We start from the raw sequence: 19,158 nt of genomic DNA, 5'->3' as shown, positions 1-19,158 counted from the left end.
TTGCGCGGTCATGCATTGCTGCACCTAAATGAAATTTATGTTCTTTTTCCCTACAAATAGAGCTTTCTTTTGGTGGTATTTGGTCGCCTGTGCTTTTTTTATTAAAAAAAAAAAAAAGACTGACGATTTTGAGAAAATAAAAACTATTTTGGACTTTTTGCTATTAAACATATCCAGTAAAAAAAAAAAATTCAACTTTTGTCATAAATTTAGGCCAAAATGTATTCTGCTACACGTCTGCTAATTATTTTTGCGATATAAATAAAAGAGACAAAAAATTGTGTGTGTGTGTATATATATATATATATATATATATATATATATATATATATATATATATATATATATATATACACATATACATATACACATACATACACACACACACTTTTTTTTTTTTACTTTTTGCTATAAAACATAGCAAGTAAAAAAATTTTAAAAATCAAATTTCGGCATAAATTTAGGCCAAAATGTACTCTGCTTCATGTCTTTGCTAAAAAAAAAATCCCAATAAATGAATATTCCCTGGTTTACATTAAACGTATCACGTCTACAAATGGCGGTATAGATACTGGAATTTTTATTATACTAGTAATGGTGGTGATCAGCGAATTATACCAGGACTGCGGCATGCATTCTGACACTGGGTTGAAATGAATGGACACTGACATCCCCGGTGACACCAATACAGTGATCAATGCTAATAAAAAGCACTGACACTGTACTAATGGCACTCGGCAGGAAGGGGTTAACATCTGGGGTGATCAAAGGGTTAACTGTGTGCTGTTTTACATTGTGTGCTGTTGTACTTTGGAGACATGCCAACAGGAGAGAGATCTGTGTTGTTTACACACAGGTCTGTCCCCTCTCAGCCCTGCTGATGATCACTGAGTCCTGGCTGGAAATTGCTGGCCGGGACTCAGCGACTGACATCTCCAACAGCCAATAGCGGTGTTGGGAGGGTGTCAAGCGTGCGCCCCTACCCAGAAACGCAAACCACACACATATACATACATATATACACACACACACACACGCGTGTGATTTTGTGCAGCCCTGCCATTCTGTAGCAATACTTCAGCTATAGGATGGAGGACAACTGGTCCCAGCATGTCCTGGTATAAGGTGACAACACTTTGTCCTTTTCCCTGTTGTACTCCCGTGTTGTCACAGGGGTTCCAGTGGAGACCACAAGCAGCCATTTCAGCACACATTACATAAGCATAGTCCAATGTTGTCACCATCAGGAATGCTGCCTTTAGAAATGACAGAGAGGCATCAGTGGGGTGTATATGGATAGGAAGTGGCTGCAAGGAGGCTGCGGGAGATCAGCCAAACCCAGACATAACAATGGAGGGAAGGAAAGGGAAAACAAGGGAATATTTAATAAGAAGACAACGGCTGAGGGCATATGGGGCTTTCACAAGCTGTACTGCTGACATCTGCAAAGCAGTCAGGACACAGGAATCCCCCCCACATATACACACACAGGACAGAAGCAGCAGATGGAAGCTGTCTGGTTGCTCCTAGCAACATTCACACTCTACCCCATCACACTCACCTTCCTCATACGCACGTGGAGATTCCTGCTGCCTTTTCCTCGAGAGCGGAACCCCTCCCCCACCAATCACAGAACCCGCTCAGCCCCGCAAGCACTACTTTAGAGCAAGCAGCAAGTCCACGCATGCGCTTCACACACCTCTACCAAGTCTAGCCCAATTTCAGGCCTACTGTCCCATCCTTACCGCACCGCCACTTCCGCCTCTCTCGCTACAAAACCATGCCCCATTCCCGACCCTACTACTTACACACGGTCACTTCTTAGCCCTGTAAAGCTCCCCGTCCGCTGCTTCCGACCATGCCCCACTTCCGGTCCTGCTGCTTCCAGTCACGCCCTATTTCCAACCTCGTTACAAACCAAGTCACCGGAGTGCATCCTCCTAAATATTCCCCATTCCCGGTGTGCATCCTCCTAAACGTGCCCCGTTCCCGGTGTGCATCCTCCTAAACGTGCCCCGTTCCCGGTGTGCATCCTCCTAAACGTGCCCCGTTCCCGGTGTGCATCCTCCTAAACATTCCCCATTCCCGGTGTGCATCCTCCTAAACGTTCCCCATTCCCGGTGTGCATCCTCCTAAACATTCCCCATTCCCGGTGTGCATCCTCCTAAACATTCCCCATTCCCGGTGTGCATCCTCCTAAACATTCCCCATTCCCGGTGTGCATCCTCCTAAATGTGCCCCATTTCTGCCTCCTTTGGCGCAAACAGACCTCTATTTACAACACCCTATGCGCCTAGACTTGGCCCACTACCTACTTTTTCCTTACGCCTTCTTAACAGCCTCGTTACGCCCTTGCCACGCCCACTTCAATCATTCGTTACGCCTCTTTTACTGCAAAGGGAGTCGGGCTGCATGTTCGACAGGAAACAGGTGACCTCCACTCCACCTTTTTTTTTCATTAAATGAACTTTCATGTAAAAAACAATAGACGGCTGCAGGAAGTGGAGGTCACGTGCTTTCTGGTTGACAGTGTAGCTCGAGCCAGATAGGAGTGGGCGGAGCCTGATAGGCGCCACATTGTACGTCATAAGCTCCACCCTCTCCGTCCGGGTTTGTGACGTCACATTGCTCGTTGGCTCCTCCCCCTGACTTCTATAGTGCAGAATACCCAGCCTGTCATTACTGACTACATTCGTGTAGGAAGAGGTACGTATTTTTTTTGCTCCGTTTTATTCTTCAATATCGCTCATCTGATGGTAACATATATACCCTGTATTTCTAGCTGTATATATATATATGTGTTTTTCTGTATCTTTATTCATATATATATATACAAAAAAATATTTTTTCTTTTTTTGTGTGTATCTCTCTCTCTCTGTATATATATATATACACATTTATGTTTTGTGTGTATTCATTTGTCCATAAAATATATATATATACACATGAATGAGAGAGATACACCAAAAAAAATAAATTTTATATATATTTATATTAAAAAATGTATTTTTTTAATATATGTATATGTCTCATTTTAAGTCCTCATGCACACGGAGCTTTTTGATAACGCTGGTAACATTAGCTGTGCAACGTTTTTCAGCTGTGTATATATATGTTTTTCTGTATCTTTATTCAAATATATATATATATATATATATATATATATATATATATATATACAAAAAAAATTTTTTAATATATATAAAATTTCTTTATTTGTGTGTATCTCTTTCTCTCTCTCTCTCTCTCTATATATAGATATATAGATATATATATATATATATATATATATATATATACAGTCATGGCCGAAATTGTTGGCACCCTTGATATTTTTCCTGAAAATCAAGTATTTCACACAAAAAAGGTATTGCATTAACACATGTTTTGCTATACACATGTTTATTCCCTTTGTATGTATTGGAACAAATATAAAACAGAGGCAGAAAAGCAAATATGACATAATGTCACACAAAACCCCAAAAATGGGCTGGACAAAAGTATTGGCACCCTTAACTTAATATTTGGTTGCACACCCTTTGGAAAACATAACTGAAATCAGTCGCTTCCTATAACCATCAATAAGCTTCTGACACCTCTCACCCGGAATTTTGGACCACTCTTCCTTTGCAAACAGCTCCAGGTCTCTCTTATTGGAAGGACACCTTTTCCCAACAGCAATTTTAAGATCTCTCCACAGGTGTTCAATGGGATTTAGATCTGGGCTCATTGCTGGCCACTTCAGAACTCTCCAGCGCTTCTTTGCCATCCATTTCTGAGTGCTTTTTGACGTATGTTTGGGGTCATTGTCCTGCTGGAAGACCCAGGATCTTGGACGCAAACCCAGCTTTCTGACACTGGGCCCTACAGTGCGACCCAAAATCCTTTGGTAATCCTCAGATTTCATGATGCCTTGCACACAGTCAAGGCACCCAGTGCCAGAGGCAGCAAAACAACCCCAAAACATCATTGAACCTCCACCATATTTTACCGTAGGTACTGTGTTTTGTTCTTTGTAGGCCTCATTCCGTTTTCGGTAAACAGTAGAATGATGTGCTTTACCGAAAAGCTCTATCTTGGTCTCATCTGTCCACAAGACGTTTTCCCAGAAGGCTTTTGGCTTACTCAAGTACATTTTGGCAAACTGTAGTCTTGCTTTTTTATGTCTCTGTGTCAGCAGTGGGGTCCTCCTGGGTCTCCTGCCATAGCGTTTCATTTCATTTAAATGTCGACGGATAGTTCGCGCTGACACTGATGCTCCCTGAGCCTGCAGGACAGCTTGAATGTCTTTGGAACATGTTTGGGGCTGCTTATCCACCATCCGGACTATTCTGCGTTGCAATCTTTCATCAATTTTCCTCATCCGTCCACGACCAGGGAGATTAGCTACAGTGCCATGGGTTGCAAACTTCTTGATAATGTTGCGCACTGTGGACAAAGGCAAATCTAGTTCTCTGGAGATGGACTTGTAACCTTGAGATTGTTGATATTTTGCCACAATTTTGGTTCTCAGGTCCTCAGACAGTTCTCGTCTCCTCTTTCTGTTGTCCATGCTTAGTGTGGCACAGACAGACACACAATGCAAAGGTTAAGTGAACGTCTCTCCTTTTTATCTGCTTTCAGGTGTGATTTCTATATTGCCCACACCTGTTACTTGCCCCAGGTGAGTTTACAGGAGCATCACATGCTTGTAACATTCTTATTTATCCGCAGTTGTGAAAGGGTGCCAATACTTTTGTCCAGCCCATTTTTGGAGGTTTGTGTGACATTATGTCGAATTTGCTTTCTTTCCTCCCTTTTTTTGTTTTGTCCCAATACACACAAAGGGAATAAACATGTGTATAGCAAAACATGTGTTAATGCAATACGTTTCGTGAGAAATACATGATTTTCAGGAAAAATATCAAGGGTGCCAACAATTTCGGCCATGACTGTATATAGATATACACACACACATTTATTTTTTGTGTGTATCCATTTGTCCATAAAATATATATATATATACATGAATGAGAGAGATACACAAAAAATTTTTTGTATATATTTATATTAAAAATGTATTTTTTTTTAATATATATGTGTATATATATATATGTATATGTCTCATTTTAAGACCTCATGCACATGGAGCGTTTTGATAACGTTGGTAACGTTAGCTGTGTAACGTTTTTCAGCTTTGTTTAGCTGCGTTTTGCCGTGTTTGCAGTTTTTAGCGTTTTTTTTTTACCCCCCCCCCCAAAAAAAATTCTTTACCCCCCCAAAAAACATTCTAATGCTAAAAAAACCCACTAAAACCAGCGTTCTTTGGACTTTTTTTGACCCCCCTCATTCTTTTGGGGGGTTTTTACAGCTAAAAAAACTCTAGAAACCCACTAGTCCTGTTTTTTTTTTTTTTGCCAGAAAACGTCCCTGCCAAAAAACGTTGATTCCAGTCTGGGTGCATGGACACACAGGATAACATGCTGGGGGGTTTACTGGTTGTGGGAAAAAAAACATCAAAAGCCAAAAACAGCCGCTGTAAAAACGTCCTGTGTGCATGAGGACTAAAAGTTTTGAATGTTCAGGGGGAGGGATGGGAAGGATTGGCGGTCATCTGACCACTGTAATTGGCTGCCACAGTGGTCACATGATCAGGTACCGATCTTTAGTCGGGACGAGAGTTGTTTCCGGGCACCTCAGTTTTTGTGCTGGGAACGCACAGCGAGCCTGCTCCCAGCACAGAAACATTGCCCACCTAGCGACATATACAGGCATTAAAGCCCACCTTTTTGCCGCCGCACATGTGTTACTGGGGCGTAAAGGGGTTAACATTGCGTGTGGGTGGAGTTTTCAGAACCGTGAACCTCGGTGGAGGAATTTTGGAGTCACACAGCTCTATTGCAGCACCGGGGGTTGTGGCGACACTTGGCCTTTTCTGCAAGAGTTTCATGAACTGGAAATTTTTTTAAATTTTTTGTGTTCTAGATTTCCATGGTGGGAATAGCAGAGGGGGATGGTGTTCTGTATTCTGCTCAATGAGAGATTATTGGGGAAAGATGTCTTGTAATGCTGTGTGTGGCCTATAGAGGAGTGCAGCACTGACTGGATATTTGGGATTCTGCTGCATGTGGGAATGCAGCTCGAGCGTTTGCAGCGGCTCTCTCTCAATATTAGAAGGGAGCTCATTTATTTCATGCAGTGCAGGTTTGCGCCCCACCCCCCACCCCTCTCCCTCTCTCTCTCTCTCTCTCACTTTCCCAGTCAGGACATAAAAGTCAAAGACACCATTGAAACATCTGAACCCTTTACCCAATCCACCCAAATCTAAAAGAAAACATTTTGAGTTCCACTTTAAAATTTGTACGTAAACTTACCAGCTTTTTTTTTTCTTTATAGATTTAAAATGGAGACCCGAAGAGAGAGAAATAAGAGGGTAGCCGACTTAGTCAAGGTAGATCTAGCAAGAGTAGATCTGTTAGGAGTACTGAGACAAGAGGAAAAACAGATGAATTGGAAAGGACATAAGGACAAGGTGAAAAAGCGATGCGAACAACAGAAGGATAGGGAGGACAAAGAACTGGAAGAAAAAAGGAAAAGAGTGGCGGGAATGAAAGAGGAGAGAGCATGGGGGAAGACAGGGAGAGAGGAGGAGAAAGAGAAACAACTGTTCAAAGTAAGAGAGCTGCACAAAAGAAAGATAATAGATAGAGGGAGAATGAAAGACCTGAATAGGAAAGAAGAGGAGGAGAGAAAGAAAAGATTTAGAGTGGAGGTGTTCAAGAAACAGGAAATGGATAGAAGTGCACAAACGGGGAAACAGGACAGAGAGGCGGAGATGAAGAAGGAACAGTTACAGAGAATGATTGCAGACTTGAAAAGGGAAGGAGAAATGGAAGAGTACCGTACACTATACAATAACCCAGCAAGGCTGACTGACGTGACATTTATGGCAAATGCCTGGGAAGCAGAGACAGAAAGCAAGCAGAGGACGAAAGAAGAAGAGAGTGTATGGAGACAAGAGCATGGAGAAGAGGTCTCTGCTATAAAGTTGGAAACAACTGCTGCCTCACCATCATCCACACTTGGCCTGAAAGATCTGATGGCAAGAGAGGAAGAGAGAAGAGCAGAGGAAGAGGTAGGAGAGGAGAGTGGAGCAGAGGAAGAGATGGTGAGAGAAGAAAAGAGTGTATGGGGACAAGAGCATGGAGAAGTGGTCTCTGCTATGAAGTCCGAAACAGCTGATGCCTCGACATCAACCATACATGACTTAGAAGACGTGATGGCAAGAGAGGAAGAGAGTGAAAGCGAAGATAGTGGAGATGAGAGTGGAGACGAGGAAGAGAGTGGAGCAGAGGAAGAGATGGGAGAAGAAATGGTCTCAGAAACAGCTGCTGCCTCACCATCAACCACACATGACTTAGAAGACGTGATGGCAAGAGAGGAAGAGAGTGAAAGCGAAGATAGTGGAGATGAGAGTGGAGACGAGGAAGAGAGTGGAGGAGAGGAAGAGATGGGAGAAGAAATGGTCTCAGAGACAGCTGCTGCCTCACCATCAACCACACATGACTTAGAAGATGTGATGGCAAGAGAAGAAGAGAGTGAAAGCGAAGATAGTGGAGATGAGAGTGGAGACGAGGAAGAGAGTGGAGGAGAGGAAGAGAGTGGATATGAGGAGGAGATGGGAGAAGAGATGGTGAGAGAAGAAATGGTCTCAGAGACAGCTGCTGCCTCACCATCAACCACACATGACTTAGAAGATGTGATGGCAAGAGAGGAAGAGAGAGGAGCAGAAGAGAGAGGAGAGGAAGGGGCAAGAGCAGAGAGTGGAGCAGAGGAAGAGATGGTTAGAGAAGAGAGTGTACGGGAACAAAAGCATGGAGAAATGATCTCTTCGAAGACGGAGACAACTGCTGCCTCACCATCTTCTGCATATGACTTATTAGTCATAGTCGAAAAGCCCTCCTTCCTAGACATGATTGTAAGTATCCTTTTAATTTTCTACTGCTTAGTTAGTTATCATTAACGAGGTTGAAGATAGTCCTGTGTCTATAAAGTACAGGCTTTCATAAATTGCAGCAGAGGAAGGGAGATTAAAACCCTCTGAATAGCTGGAAGCCATGTTTACTAAATTTTTTTTTTTGGGAGGGAGGTCAATATTACAATTTTTTTTTTATGTCCAATGTTCAGCTACAGATCTTTAGTGAATAGTCCTTTCTTGGAGAATTGGGGGTGAGCAGCGATGGCAGAATCTGGTGCTAGCACTTATTCCAGGGGGATGAATAATGATTAGGAAATGGGCCCTGTGGGCCCCATTTACCTACTTCCCAAACACAATCATTTAATTTAATCTATTTATAGATGAGCCCCTAGGTTCCAGAGGGTCCTTGTGCAGCTACAGAGTTGGCACAAACAGTAGAACTGGCCTTAAATTATCTACCCCAATCCTGTATTTGGGACCTTTTAAATTTTGAAATGCTTTCTGATTAGTAGCTCTTTGCAAACTTGCTTTAAACCTCTAATAATAATAATAAAGCAGAACACCAAGCAAGACCCTTCATGGATTTCAGATGGAACAGAGAGTTGTTAGAACCTCAGTTGGATTTTTATTGCGGTCTGAAATTCTGAGATGATATGAAGTAAAAGGGAACATTCCCAGTCAGGGCATAGAGAACAATTAAAAACCTTTTAAAAGTTTGAACCCCCCCTTCCCATAACATCCAAATCTAAAAGAAAGAGTAGCGTTCCACTTTAAAATCTGTTCTTCTGCTTACCTTTGTTTTTTTTTTTTCTTATAGAATAACATAAATGGAAAAAGCGGCGAACAAGAGATCATGATGAGTCCAGGAAGGAAGATACAGATAACATGGGCATTTGACAAAATGAAAGAAAACAAAGAGGTGAAAAAGGAAGAAATAAAAGAGGAAAGAGAGGAGAGGGCAAGAGAAGACAGGGAGCAAGAAAAGCAGACAAAAGAAGACAGGGAGAGGGAGAGAGAAAGGAGGGGAAGAGCAGAGGAGAAGGCGAGGGAAGAGAGGGTTAGAGCAAAGAGGGCAAGAGAAGAGGAAAGATTACTACAACAAAATTTATATAAGATCCATAAATACAAAATATGGAATAGAGTAGAAAAGTAGACTGTAGGGAAAAACAAATAGCAGTGTTTTTCAGTCAGGGTTTTGCAGCTGTGTGCTAGGAGGGAGGATGTGGAGGGGATTGAGATGGGGGTTGTGTTAGAAGGGGAATTTGGGGATTCGTGCAGGGAGGGGGAATTTGGGGGGAGGGGATTTGGGGGAGAGAATTTACAACTAGACATGTGCATGCCCTGCGTCCTTAACAACCGAGGACTCATTAGCTGTCAGTGGAGAAACCACTGAATGTAAAAAAAAAAAAAGAATTGCCGGAGTACCCTTCAGGTCTGGCATGGATTTTAAAGAGAGGAGAGAGTTTAGAGAGTGTTTTAGAGTAGTGCAGAGTGTGTTGTGCAGAGTGTGTTGTGCAGAGTGTGTTGTGCAGAGTGTGTTGTGCAGAGTGTGTTGTGCAGAGTGTGTTGTGCAGAGTGTGTTGTGCAGAGTGCAGAGTGTGTTTTATAGAGTGTGTTTTATAGAGTGTGTTTTATAGAGTGTGTTTTATAGAGTGTGTTTTATAGAGTGCAGAGTGTGTTTTATAGAGTGTGTTTTATAGAGTGTGTTTTATAGAGTGTGTTTTATAGAGTGTGTTTTATAGAGTGTGTTTTATAGAGTGTGTTTTATAGAGTGTAGAGTGTGTTTTATAGAGTGTAGAGTGTGTTTTATAGAGTGCAGAGTGTGTTTTATAGAGTGTGTTTTATAGAGTGTGTTTTATAGAGTGTGTTTTATAGAGTGTGTTTTATAGAGTGTGTTTTATAGAGTGTGTTTTATAGAGTGTGTTTTATAGAGTGTGTTTTATAGAGTGTGTTTTATAGAGTGTGTTTTATAGAGTGTGTTTTATAGAGTGTGTTTTATAGAGTGTGTTTTATAGAGTGTGTTTTATAGAGTGTGTTTTATAGAGTGTGTTTTATAGAGTGTGTTTTATAGAGTGTGTTTTATAGAGTGTGTTTTATAGAGTGTGTTTTATAGAGTGTGTTTTATAGAGTGTGTTTTATAGAGTGTGTTTTATAGAGTGTGTTTTATAGAGTGTGTTTTATAGAGTGTGTTTTATAGAGTGTGTTTTATAGAGTGTGTTGTGCAGAGTGTGTTGTGCAGAGTGTGTTGTGCAGAGTGTGTTGTGCAGAGTGTGTTGTGCAGAGTGTGTTGTGCAGAGTGTGTTGTGCAGAGTGTGTTGTGCAGAGTGTGTTGTGCAGAGTGTGTTGTGCAGAGTGTGTTGTGCAGAGTGTGTTGTGCAGAGTGTGTTGTGCAGAGTGTGTTGTGCAGAGTGTGTTGTGCAGAGTGTGTTGTGCAGAGTGTGTTGTGCAGAGTGTGTTGTGCAGAGTGTGTTGTGCAGAGTGTGTTGTGCAGAGTGTGTTGTGCAGAGTGTGTTGTGCAGAGTGTGTTGTGCAGAGTGTGTTGTGCAGAGTGTGTTGTGCAGAGTGTGTTGTGCAGAGTGTGTTGTGCAGAGTGTGTTTTATAGAGTGTGTTTTATAGAGTGTGTTTTATAGAGTGTGTTTTATAGAGTGTGTTTTATAGAGTGTGTTTTATAGAGTGTGTTTTATAGAGTGTGTTTTTTATAGAGTGTGTTGTGCAGAGTGTGTTGTGCAGAGTGTGTTGTGCAGAGTGTGTTGTGCAGAGTGTGTTGTGCAGAGTGTGTTGTGCAGAGTGTGTTTTGTACAGTGTTTTGTAGAGTGCAGAGGGAGAGAGAAAGGAGGGCAAGAGCAGAGGAGAAGGCGAGGGAAGAGCGGGTTAGAGCAAAGAGGGCAAGAGAAGAGGAAAGATTACTGCAACAAAATTTATATAAGATCCATAAATACAAAATATGGAATAGAGTAGAAAAGTAGACTGTAGGGAAAAACAAATAGCAGTGTTTTTCAGTCAGGGTTTTGCAGCTGTGTGCTAGGAGGGAGGATGTGGAGGGGATTGAGATGGGGGTTGTGTTAGAAGGGGAATTTGGGGATTCGTGCAGGGAGGGGGGATTTGGGGGAGAGAATTTACAACTAGACATGTGCATGCCCTGCGTCCTTAACAACCGAGGACTCATTAGCTGTCAGTGGAGAAACCACTGAATGTAAAAAAAAAAAATAATAATTGCCGGAGTACCCTTCAGGTCTGGCATGGATTTTAAAGAGAGGAGAGAGCTTATTATTATTATTATTATTATACAGTATTTATAAAGCGCCAATAGTTCGCTCAGCGCTGTACATTACAAAGGGGGACAGAACATGTGACAGAACAATACCAATACAATGCAGAAACCACTGAATGTAAAAAAAAAAAAAGAATTGCCGGAGTACCCTTCAGGTCTGGCATGGATTTTAAAGAGAGGAGAGAGTTTCGAGAGTGTTTTAGAGTAGTGCAGAGTGTGTTGTGCAGAGTGTGTTGTGCAGAGTGTGTTGTGCAGAGTGTGTTGTGCAGAGTGTGTTGTGCAGAGTGTGTTGTGCAGAGTGTGTTGTGCAGAGTGTGTTGTGCAGAGTGTGTTGTGCAGAGTGTGTTGTGCAGAGTGCAGAGTGTGTTTTGTAGAGTGTGTTTTATAGAGTGCAGAGTGTGTTTTATAGAGTGTGTTTTATAGAGTGTGTTTTATAGAGTGTGTTTTATAGAGTGTGTTTTATAGAGTGTGTTTTATAGAGTGTGTTTTATAGAGTGTGTTTTATAGAGTGTGTTTTATAGAGTGTGTTTTATAGAGTGTGTTTTATAGAGTGTGTTTTATAGAGTGTGTTTTATAGAGTGTAGAGTGTGTTTTGTAGAGTGTGTTTTATAGAGTGTGTTTTTTATAGAGTGTGTTTTTTATAGAGTGTGTTTTTTATAGAGTGTGTTTTTTATAGAGTGTGTTTTTTATAGAGTGTGTTTTTTATAGAGTGTGTTTTTTATAGAGTGTGTTGTGCAGAGTGTTTTGTAGAGTGCAGAGTGTGTTTTGTACAGTGTTTTGTAGAGTGCAGAGGGAGAGAGAAAGGAGGGCAAGAGCAGAGGAGAAGGCGAGGGAAGAGCGGGTTAGAGCAAAGAGGGCAAGAGAAGAGGAAAGATTACTGCAACAAAATTTATATAAGATCCATAAATACAAAATATGGAATAGAGTAGAAAAGTAGACTGTAGGGAAAAACAAATAGCAGTGTTTTTCAGTCAGGGTTTTGCAGCTGTGTGCTAGGAGGGAGGATGTGGAGGGGATTGAGATGGGGGTTGTGTTAGAAGGGGAATTTGGGGATTCGTGCAGGGAGGGGGGATTTGGGGGAGAGAATTTACAACTAGACATGTGCATGCCCTGCGTCCTTAACAACCGAGAACTCATTAGCTGTCAGTGGAGAAATCACTGAATGTAAAAAAAAAAAAAAAAAGAATTGCCGGAGTACCCTTCAGGTCTGGCATGCATTTTAAAGAGAGGAGAGAGTTTAGAGAGTGTTTTAGAGTAGTGCAGAGTGTGTTTTGTAGAGTGTTTTGTAGAGTGCAGAGTGTGTTGTGCAGAGTGTGTTGTGCAGAGTGTGTTGTGCAGAGTGTGTTGTGCAGAGTGCGTTGTGCAGAGTGCGTTGTGCAGAGTGTGTTGTGCAGAGTGCGTTTTGGAGAGTGTAGTGTGTAGAGCAGCACAGTGGCTAAATGGTTAGCACCTCCGCCTGGCAGTACTAGGGTTGTTGGTTCAAATCCCGACCACAGCACCACCTGCCTGGAGTTTGCATGTTCTCCCTGTGCCTGCGTGGGTTTCCTCCGGGTACTCCGGTTTCCTCCCACACTCCAAAGACATGCTGGTAGGTTAATTGGATCCTGTCTAAATTGGCCCGTCTAAATTGGCAAGTCCAACATTAACATAGTATGGCTGCCGAACTCTTCCATTGTGGTGGAACAGGTGGGTTCTCCAACCTTTTGGACCTGACGAAGCTGAGTAAGATACGCCCATCGGCGAAACGCATTGACGTCAGTTACGTCACTTCCAGTCAGACGCATTGGTGCCATACATGTAGTCCTGTAGGGGATACGGTAATACACGGAGTTGGGCGTCCATTAGGCTGCACGAGTACCAGGATGGAAGCGGAGCCCGCTTGCCTTTAGTCCCCGATGGTGGCGGCTGCCTCCGGGGACCACGGGCGTATATCCATCAATGAGAGAGATACTGCAAGGCCATCTATCTTTGGCACGGGTGGTGAGCGGCATATTAGAGACATTCAGAAGTAAGCATGGCGCGTTGCCGCCATTGCCTTGATATATTAAGCGGCAATTACAGTGACTTTTCTATATTACGGATTTATTACAGGATGGGGACATCATGTTACATGTTCTGAAAGGTGCACAGCACCCTTCCTTTACTACAAAGCATTGATACTCCTACATTCTGCATCAGACTCATCAGAAGGGAAGCACATAGTCCACACGTTGGTGGTGAAGAATCCCTATACTACGTTGGCAGGGCCCTGCCACTTCAACTATACATGGTGGAAACTACAGTCATGGCCGAAATTGTTGGCACCCTTGATATTTTTCCTGAAAATCAAGTATTTCACACAAAAAAGGTATTGCATTAACACATGTTTTGCTATACACATGTTTATTCCCTTTGTATGTATTGGAACAAATATAAAACAGAGGCAGAAAAGCAAATATGACATAATGTCACACAAAACCCCAAAAATGGGCTGGACAAAAGTATTGGCACCCTTAACTTAATATTTGGTTGCACACCCTTTGGAAAACATAACTGAAATCAGTCGCTTCCTATAACCATCAATAAGCTTCTGACACCTCTCACCCGGAATTTTGGACCACTCTTCCTTTGCAAACAGCTCCAGGTCTCTCTTATTGGAAGGACACCTTTTCCCAACAGCAATTTTAAGATCTCTCCACAGGTGTTCAATGGGATTTAGATCTGGGCTCATTGCTGGCCACTTCAGAACTCTCCAGCGCTTCTTTGCCATCCATTTCTGAGTGCTTTTTGACGTATGTTTGGGGTCATTGTCCTGCTGGAAGACCCAGGATCTTGGACGCAAACCCAGCTTTCTGACACTGGGCCCTACAGTGCGACCCAAAATCCTTTGGTAATCCTCAGATTTCATGATGCCTTGCACACAGTCAAGGCACCCAGTGCCAGAGGCAGCAAAACAACCCCAAAACATCATTGAACCTCCACCATATTTTACCGTAGGTACTGTGTTTTGTTCTTTGTAGGCCTCATTCCGTTTTCGGTAAACAGTAGAATGATGTGCTTTACCGAAAAGCTCTATCTTGGTCTCATCTGTCCACAAGACGTTTTCCCAGAAGGCTTTTGGCTTACTCAAGTACATTTTGGCAAACTGTAGTCTTGCTTTTTTATGTCTCTGTGTCAGCAGTGGGGTCCTCCTGGGTCTCCTGCCATAGCGTTTCATTTCATTTAAATGTCGACGGATAGTTCGCGCTGACACTGATGCTCCCTGAGCCTGCAGGACAGCTTGAATGTCTTTGGAACATGTTTGGGGCTGCTTATCCACCATCCGGACTATTCTGCGTTGCAATCTTTCATCAATTTTCCTCATCCGTCCACGACCAGGGAGATTAGCTACAGTGCCATGGGTTGCAAACTTCTTGATAATGTTGCGCACTGTGGACAAAGGCAAATCTAGTTCTCTGGAGATGGACTTGTAACCTTGAGATTGTTGATATTTTGCCACAATTTTGGTTCTCAGGTCCTCAGACAGTTCTCGTCTCCTCTTTCTGTTGTCCATGCTTAGTGTGGCACAGACAGACACACAATGCAAAGGTTAAGTGAACGTCTCTCCTTTTTATCTGCTTTCAGGTGTGATTTCTATATTGCCCACACCTGTTACTTGCCCCAGGTGAGTTTACAGGAGCATCACATGCTTGTAACATTCTTATTTATCCGCAGTTGTGAAAGGGTGCCAATACTTTTGTCCAGCCCATTTTTGGAGGTTTGTGTGACATTATGTCGAATTTGCTTTCTTTCCTCCCTTTTTTTGTTTTGTCCCAATACACACAAAGGGAATAAACATGTGTATAGCAAAACATGTGTTAATGCAATACGTTTCGTGAGAAATACATGATTTCCTGGAGAAATATCAAGGGTGCCAACAATTTCGGCCATGACTGTATATGAAGATATTACCATGGTCATTAAGTTCAATTTATGTCATCACATTGGACATGATTGTCTCTATTTTAGAATTACCACTCCTACTGACGAACAGTGCCTATTCCTATTACTATTCTGTGTATTAGAATTGCAGGAATACTGCCTATATATCTCTCTCTGTCAATTTTCCTGAACTGTTGTTTAGGTTCAGCACTGGGTTCCTGAATCCATCCTATATTGGTACCTATATATTTGAAATTATAGCATTGCATTTTTCATGTTAAGCCATATGGTATACTTTTTTGAACACATCCCCTACATGGTCGTGTAACCTTTGTGTCGGTGCTTCATATGTACTAGACCATGTGTCATTACATTTACAGCACTTCTATATATGACCAGTCATGACGTCTGTTTTTAAATGGTCTTGGGTCATACTTTGTTGTACTGTCTGAAGAGTTTGTTCACCAGAGTGGAGATCACTGGTTTTTCACGGCATCACTTGAAATATATGAAGATCACGACTATATTTCTGTGTTTTTTGGACATTATAATATATAATTTTTTTGTGTGTATATGAGAATTTATACACTTTTAAGGAGGGTTTTTTGTGTCACGTAACACTGTTATTATTTGTCCCTAACAAGGGATTCACTTGATACACTATTTGTGTAGTCCCATTATTGGGACAGGAGGGGGTTTTCCATTATAATTTATAGTGCCTATTGTTTTGAAGTCACATGTTATGTAATATAAAAGGATTTCCTGTTTTTCACTATTTTACACGATTGGATACAGATTGTATCTGAGCACTGTGTGTGGGTTATATATATTGTTTATAGCGTGTATGGTATGTAATTTATTTTAGAGCGCTTCACCATTTTTATTTTTTAACTGAGGTATTTACCTAAAATTTCTATACATGCAATTTTTTAATAAAGCATAATTTTTTGAGTAACGCTTTGTGTTTATTATGTAATCGCTTTTTCTGTGTGAATCTCTTTTCTCATCCACCCCTTTTTTGATGTTTTGGTTACTTGGCAGATAGATTTAACGTAACGCTGAATGTACACTATGGAGCCTCTTGTCCCTTCTTTTTACTAGGGTTCTCCAACGGAGCCTGTTCTCTGCCTACCTCTAAAGCACAGGCGTCAAACTGGCGGCCCTCCAGCTGTTGCCAAACTACAAGTCCCATGAGGCATTGCAAGATTGACAGTTACAAGCATGACTCCCAAAGGCAGAGGCATGATGGGACTTGTAGTTTCGCAACAGCTGGAGGGCCGCCAGTCTGACTTCTCTGCCCTAAGGGTTCACTTCCAGCTAGTGTCTCCCTCCCAACATTTTAGTGCATTCCAGACCTTTGTCCTTGAATACACAGGTTCCTAAAACCAAGTTCCACTTGGTACAGTGTTCAGCCTAATCCAGCTGCATCCTGCTATAGAGTTTGATAGGCTGTAGTGGGGGGGCTGGACACAGCACCTGTCCCTCCTAGGTCCACTAAAACACCAGGAGGGATGCACTGGGGACTAAGGCTGGCCATACATGGGACAATTTTCAAACGATTTTTCATTCAAAAATCGGCTCTAAGAATAATCGCCCAATTTTTGTTCTGTTCTGTTAGTGGGGCAATGGCACCGGACGATTTTCATGGTTCCTCCCCATTTTATCTATCGGGCATGCGGGAAACTTCATGAAAAACAGATTTTCTAAATCATTGGTGGCACCATCGGATTACAGAACGAACAATGTTTTTAATCGAAAAATTGTTCAGAATTTGACCCGTGTATGGCCTGCTTAAATCAATATTAGAGACAAAGTAAATAAATCTTAGTAGTAGTTGGAGGGGGCAAGTAAAAAAACTTTTTTTATGTGATACTACATAAAATTACAACTGCATAGGCAAGAATCCAAACAGAAAATGTTGGAAAGATAAAGCTTAAACTTAGAAAGTGTAAAAATACAGAGGTTGATGTAAAAAGGCTTTAGTATGCCTTCACGTGCTCTTCAGTTATTAACCACTTGCCCTCCTGAGGATTTACCCCACTTCCTGACCAGGCCATTTTTTGTGTTATGGCGCTGCGTTATTTTAACTGACAATTGCACGGTCATGCAACGCTGCACTCAAATTAAATGTGTCCTTTTTTTTTCCCCAAGAATAGAGCTTTCTTTCGGTGGAATTTGATCTGTGCATTTTTTTTTATTTTTTGCGCTATAAAAAAATTAAAAAAGAGCAACAATTATGAGATTAAAAAACAATATTTTTGACTTTTTGCTAATAAACATGTCCAGTAAAAAAAATTTAGAAAAATCTAATTTCATCATAAATTTAGGCCAGAGTGTATTCTGCTCCATGTCTTTGCTAAAAAAAAAAAAATCCCAATACGTATAAATTAACTGGTTTATGTAAAAGTTATAGCGTTTACAAATGGCGGTATATATACTGGGATTTTTACTAGTAATGGTGGCAATCAGCGACATAGCAGGACTGCGGCGGGCATACTGACACTGGGGGGAACTGACTTGGTGGCACTGACAGGGGCGGACTGACCATTTGGAAACTCGGGCACTGCCCGAGGTCAGTAGGGGGCCCCATGAGATGTGCCTGGTACCTTTTTCATAGGCTTTTTTGAGTTTGGGCAAGGACACAGGGGCCCCATAATCCCCTATTGCCCGGGGGCCCTATGAGTTGTCAGTCCGCCCCTGGGCACTGACATCCTCAGTGACACCAATACAGTGATCAGTGCTAATAAAAAGCACTGGCACTGTACTAATGGCACTGGTCAGGAAGGGGTTAACAGGGGCGAGCAAAGGGTTAACTGTGTGCTGGGTGTGTTTTACTAGGGGGCCGCGTCAATATGCTTCACTGTAAGCGCACTGCTTTGGATGGCTGTGCTGTGCTGTGCACAGCCATCCAAAAGCAGTGTGCCCGAGCTGACGGAGGAGAACTGTTAATAAATAAAGCAGTCCCCCCCCCCCCCCCGTCGGAAATCACCGGGCATCGGTGAGTAATCACCGTGCGGGACCCGGTGATTGACAGCCGCGGCCGCAAATGGAAATGCAAAATCACATATATGTACGTGATTTTGTGCACCCATGCCACCCTGTAGCAGTATTTCTGCTATAGGGCGGCATGGAAGCAGTTGAAATAAAAAACAATAACGACATTGTAACTGGTATTTGCTGTCATCAGCAATTTGCAGTCTTCAGTAGACCTATTTTAGGCTCCATGCACACTAGCACTTTATTTTTCCTGCTCCTAGAAGCTAAATAATGTTACCCTATGCGTCCATGCACACTATTTTAGGCTATTCGCATTTTTTGAGCTTCAGCTTCTAGGTCAGGGGTCTTCAAACTATGGCCCTCCAGGTGTTGAGGAACTGCAAGTCCCATGAGGCCTTGCAAGACTCTGACAGCCATAAGAGACTCCCAGAAGCAGAGGCATGATGGGACTTGTAGTACTTCAACAGCTGGAGGGACATAGTTTGGAGACCCCTGTTCTAGGTGCAGAAAAAAGTTCTTAGAGTTTTTTGGGGGGTTTTCCAGCAGAAAAAAAACGCTACTAAAAACCTTTTTGCTAGCAATTTATTTTTCTACATGTACTGTAAACACGCTAATTACAAAAAAAAACACTATTACCAGCGTTTTTTGAGCTTAAAAAAAAAAAAACCGCTAATGTGCATGGAGCCTTTCAATGCTGAATGAGCAGGACTGCATCAACATCTAAAACCGTTGTCACAAAGAAACAGCAGTTTCACCGCAGAAACTTGGTTCTTTTTCTAGGCCTGTAAAAACCATAACGTGACTGATACAACAGCTAACCTGTAATATATGTAGGCAGGTCCCGGCTAGGGTGTATCCAAAGTGAGATCAATCACACACAGTCCAGGAAGTTGTATAGTTTCTTGTGTATATTAATATAATTAACCCCTTCACGGTGGCGCCCCCTGGCCCTTTAAGAGTTTCAGCAAGGGCGGACTGACTACTCATGGGGCCCCCGGGCAATAGGGGATCATGGGGCCCCTGTGTCCTTGC

At 42.2% G+C, this 19,158-nt stretch overlaps 2 protein-coding genes across 5 annotated transcripts in view; one reads left to right on the top strand and one right to left on the bottom strand.

The window, feature by feature from the left end:
- The window catches only part of UTP18 (UTP18 small subunit processome component), a 68,029-nt gene extending 65,673 nt beyond the window's left edge, over positions 1-2,356 (bottom strand). Inside the window, exon 1 of one of the 3 annotated variants that reach the window (XM_089671676.1) lies at positions 2,316-2,356. The gene's annotated coding sequence lies outside the window, so the exon portion shown is untranslated. The other 2 variants (XM_089671564.1, XM_089671613.1) reach the window with 2 other exon arrangements.
- Positions 2,357-2,624: 268 nt separating this feature from the next.
- LOC149474711 (uncharacterized) lies at positions 2,625-13,502 on the top strand. Of its 2 annotated transcripts, XM_089671458.1 has the most exons (4): positions 2,625-2,706; positions 6,376-7,957; positions 8,775-8,876; positions 13,321-13,502. In XM_089671458.1, exons 2-4 carry the CDS (start codon positions 6,383-6,385, stop codon positions 13,384-13,386), a joined length of 1,743 nt encoding a protein of 580 aa, XP_089527584.1. In that variant the 5' UTR covers positions 2,625-2,706; positions 6,376-6,382; the 3' UTR covers positions 13,387-13,502. The 2 variants fall into 2 exon arrangements, with proteins under 2 accessions (XP_089527584.1, XP_089527496.1); XM_089671370.1 differs by lacking the exon at positions 13,321-13,502 and having other exon boundaries at positions 8,775-9,213.
- Positions 13,503-19,158: the final 5,656 nt, after the last annotated feature.

This window comes from Staurois parvus, unplaced genomic scaffold, assembly GCF_062004578.1.
Source record: "Staurois parvus isolate SC_StPar_1 unplaced genomic scaffold, SC_StPar_1.0 ptg000003l, whole genome shotgun sequence".
Taxonomy (NCBI): domain Eukaryota; kingdom Metazoa; phylum Chordata; class Amphibia; order Anura; family Ranidae; genus Staurois; species Staurois parvus.
The sequence above is the reverse complement of the archived record's forward strand: the minus strand, read 5'-3'. Positions and strand labels throughout refer to the sequence as shown.

Excerpts from the sequence above, each read along its gene's own strand:
- LOC149474711 (XM_089671370.1), top strand. The coding sequence starts at position 6,383 with ATGGAGACCCGAAGAGAGAGAAATAAGAGGGTAGCCGACTTAGTCAAG. Across the intron at positions 7,958-8,774 it reads CCTCCTTCCTAGACATGATT|AATAACATAAATGGAAAAAG; the intron begins GTAAGTATCCTT and ends TTTTTCTTATAG.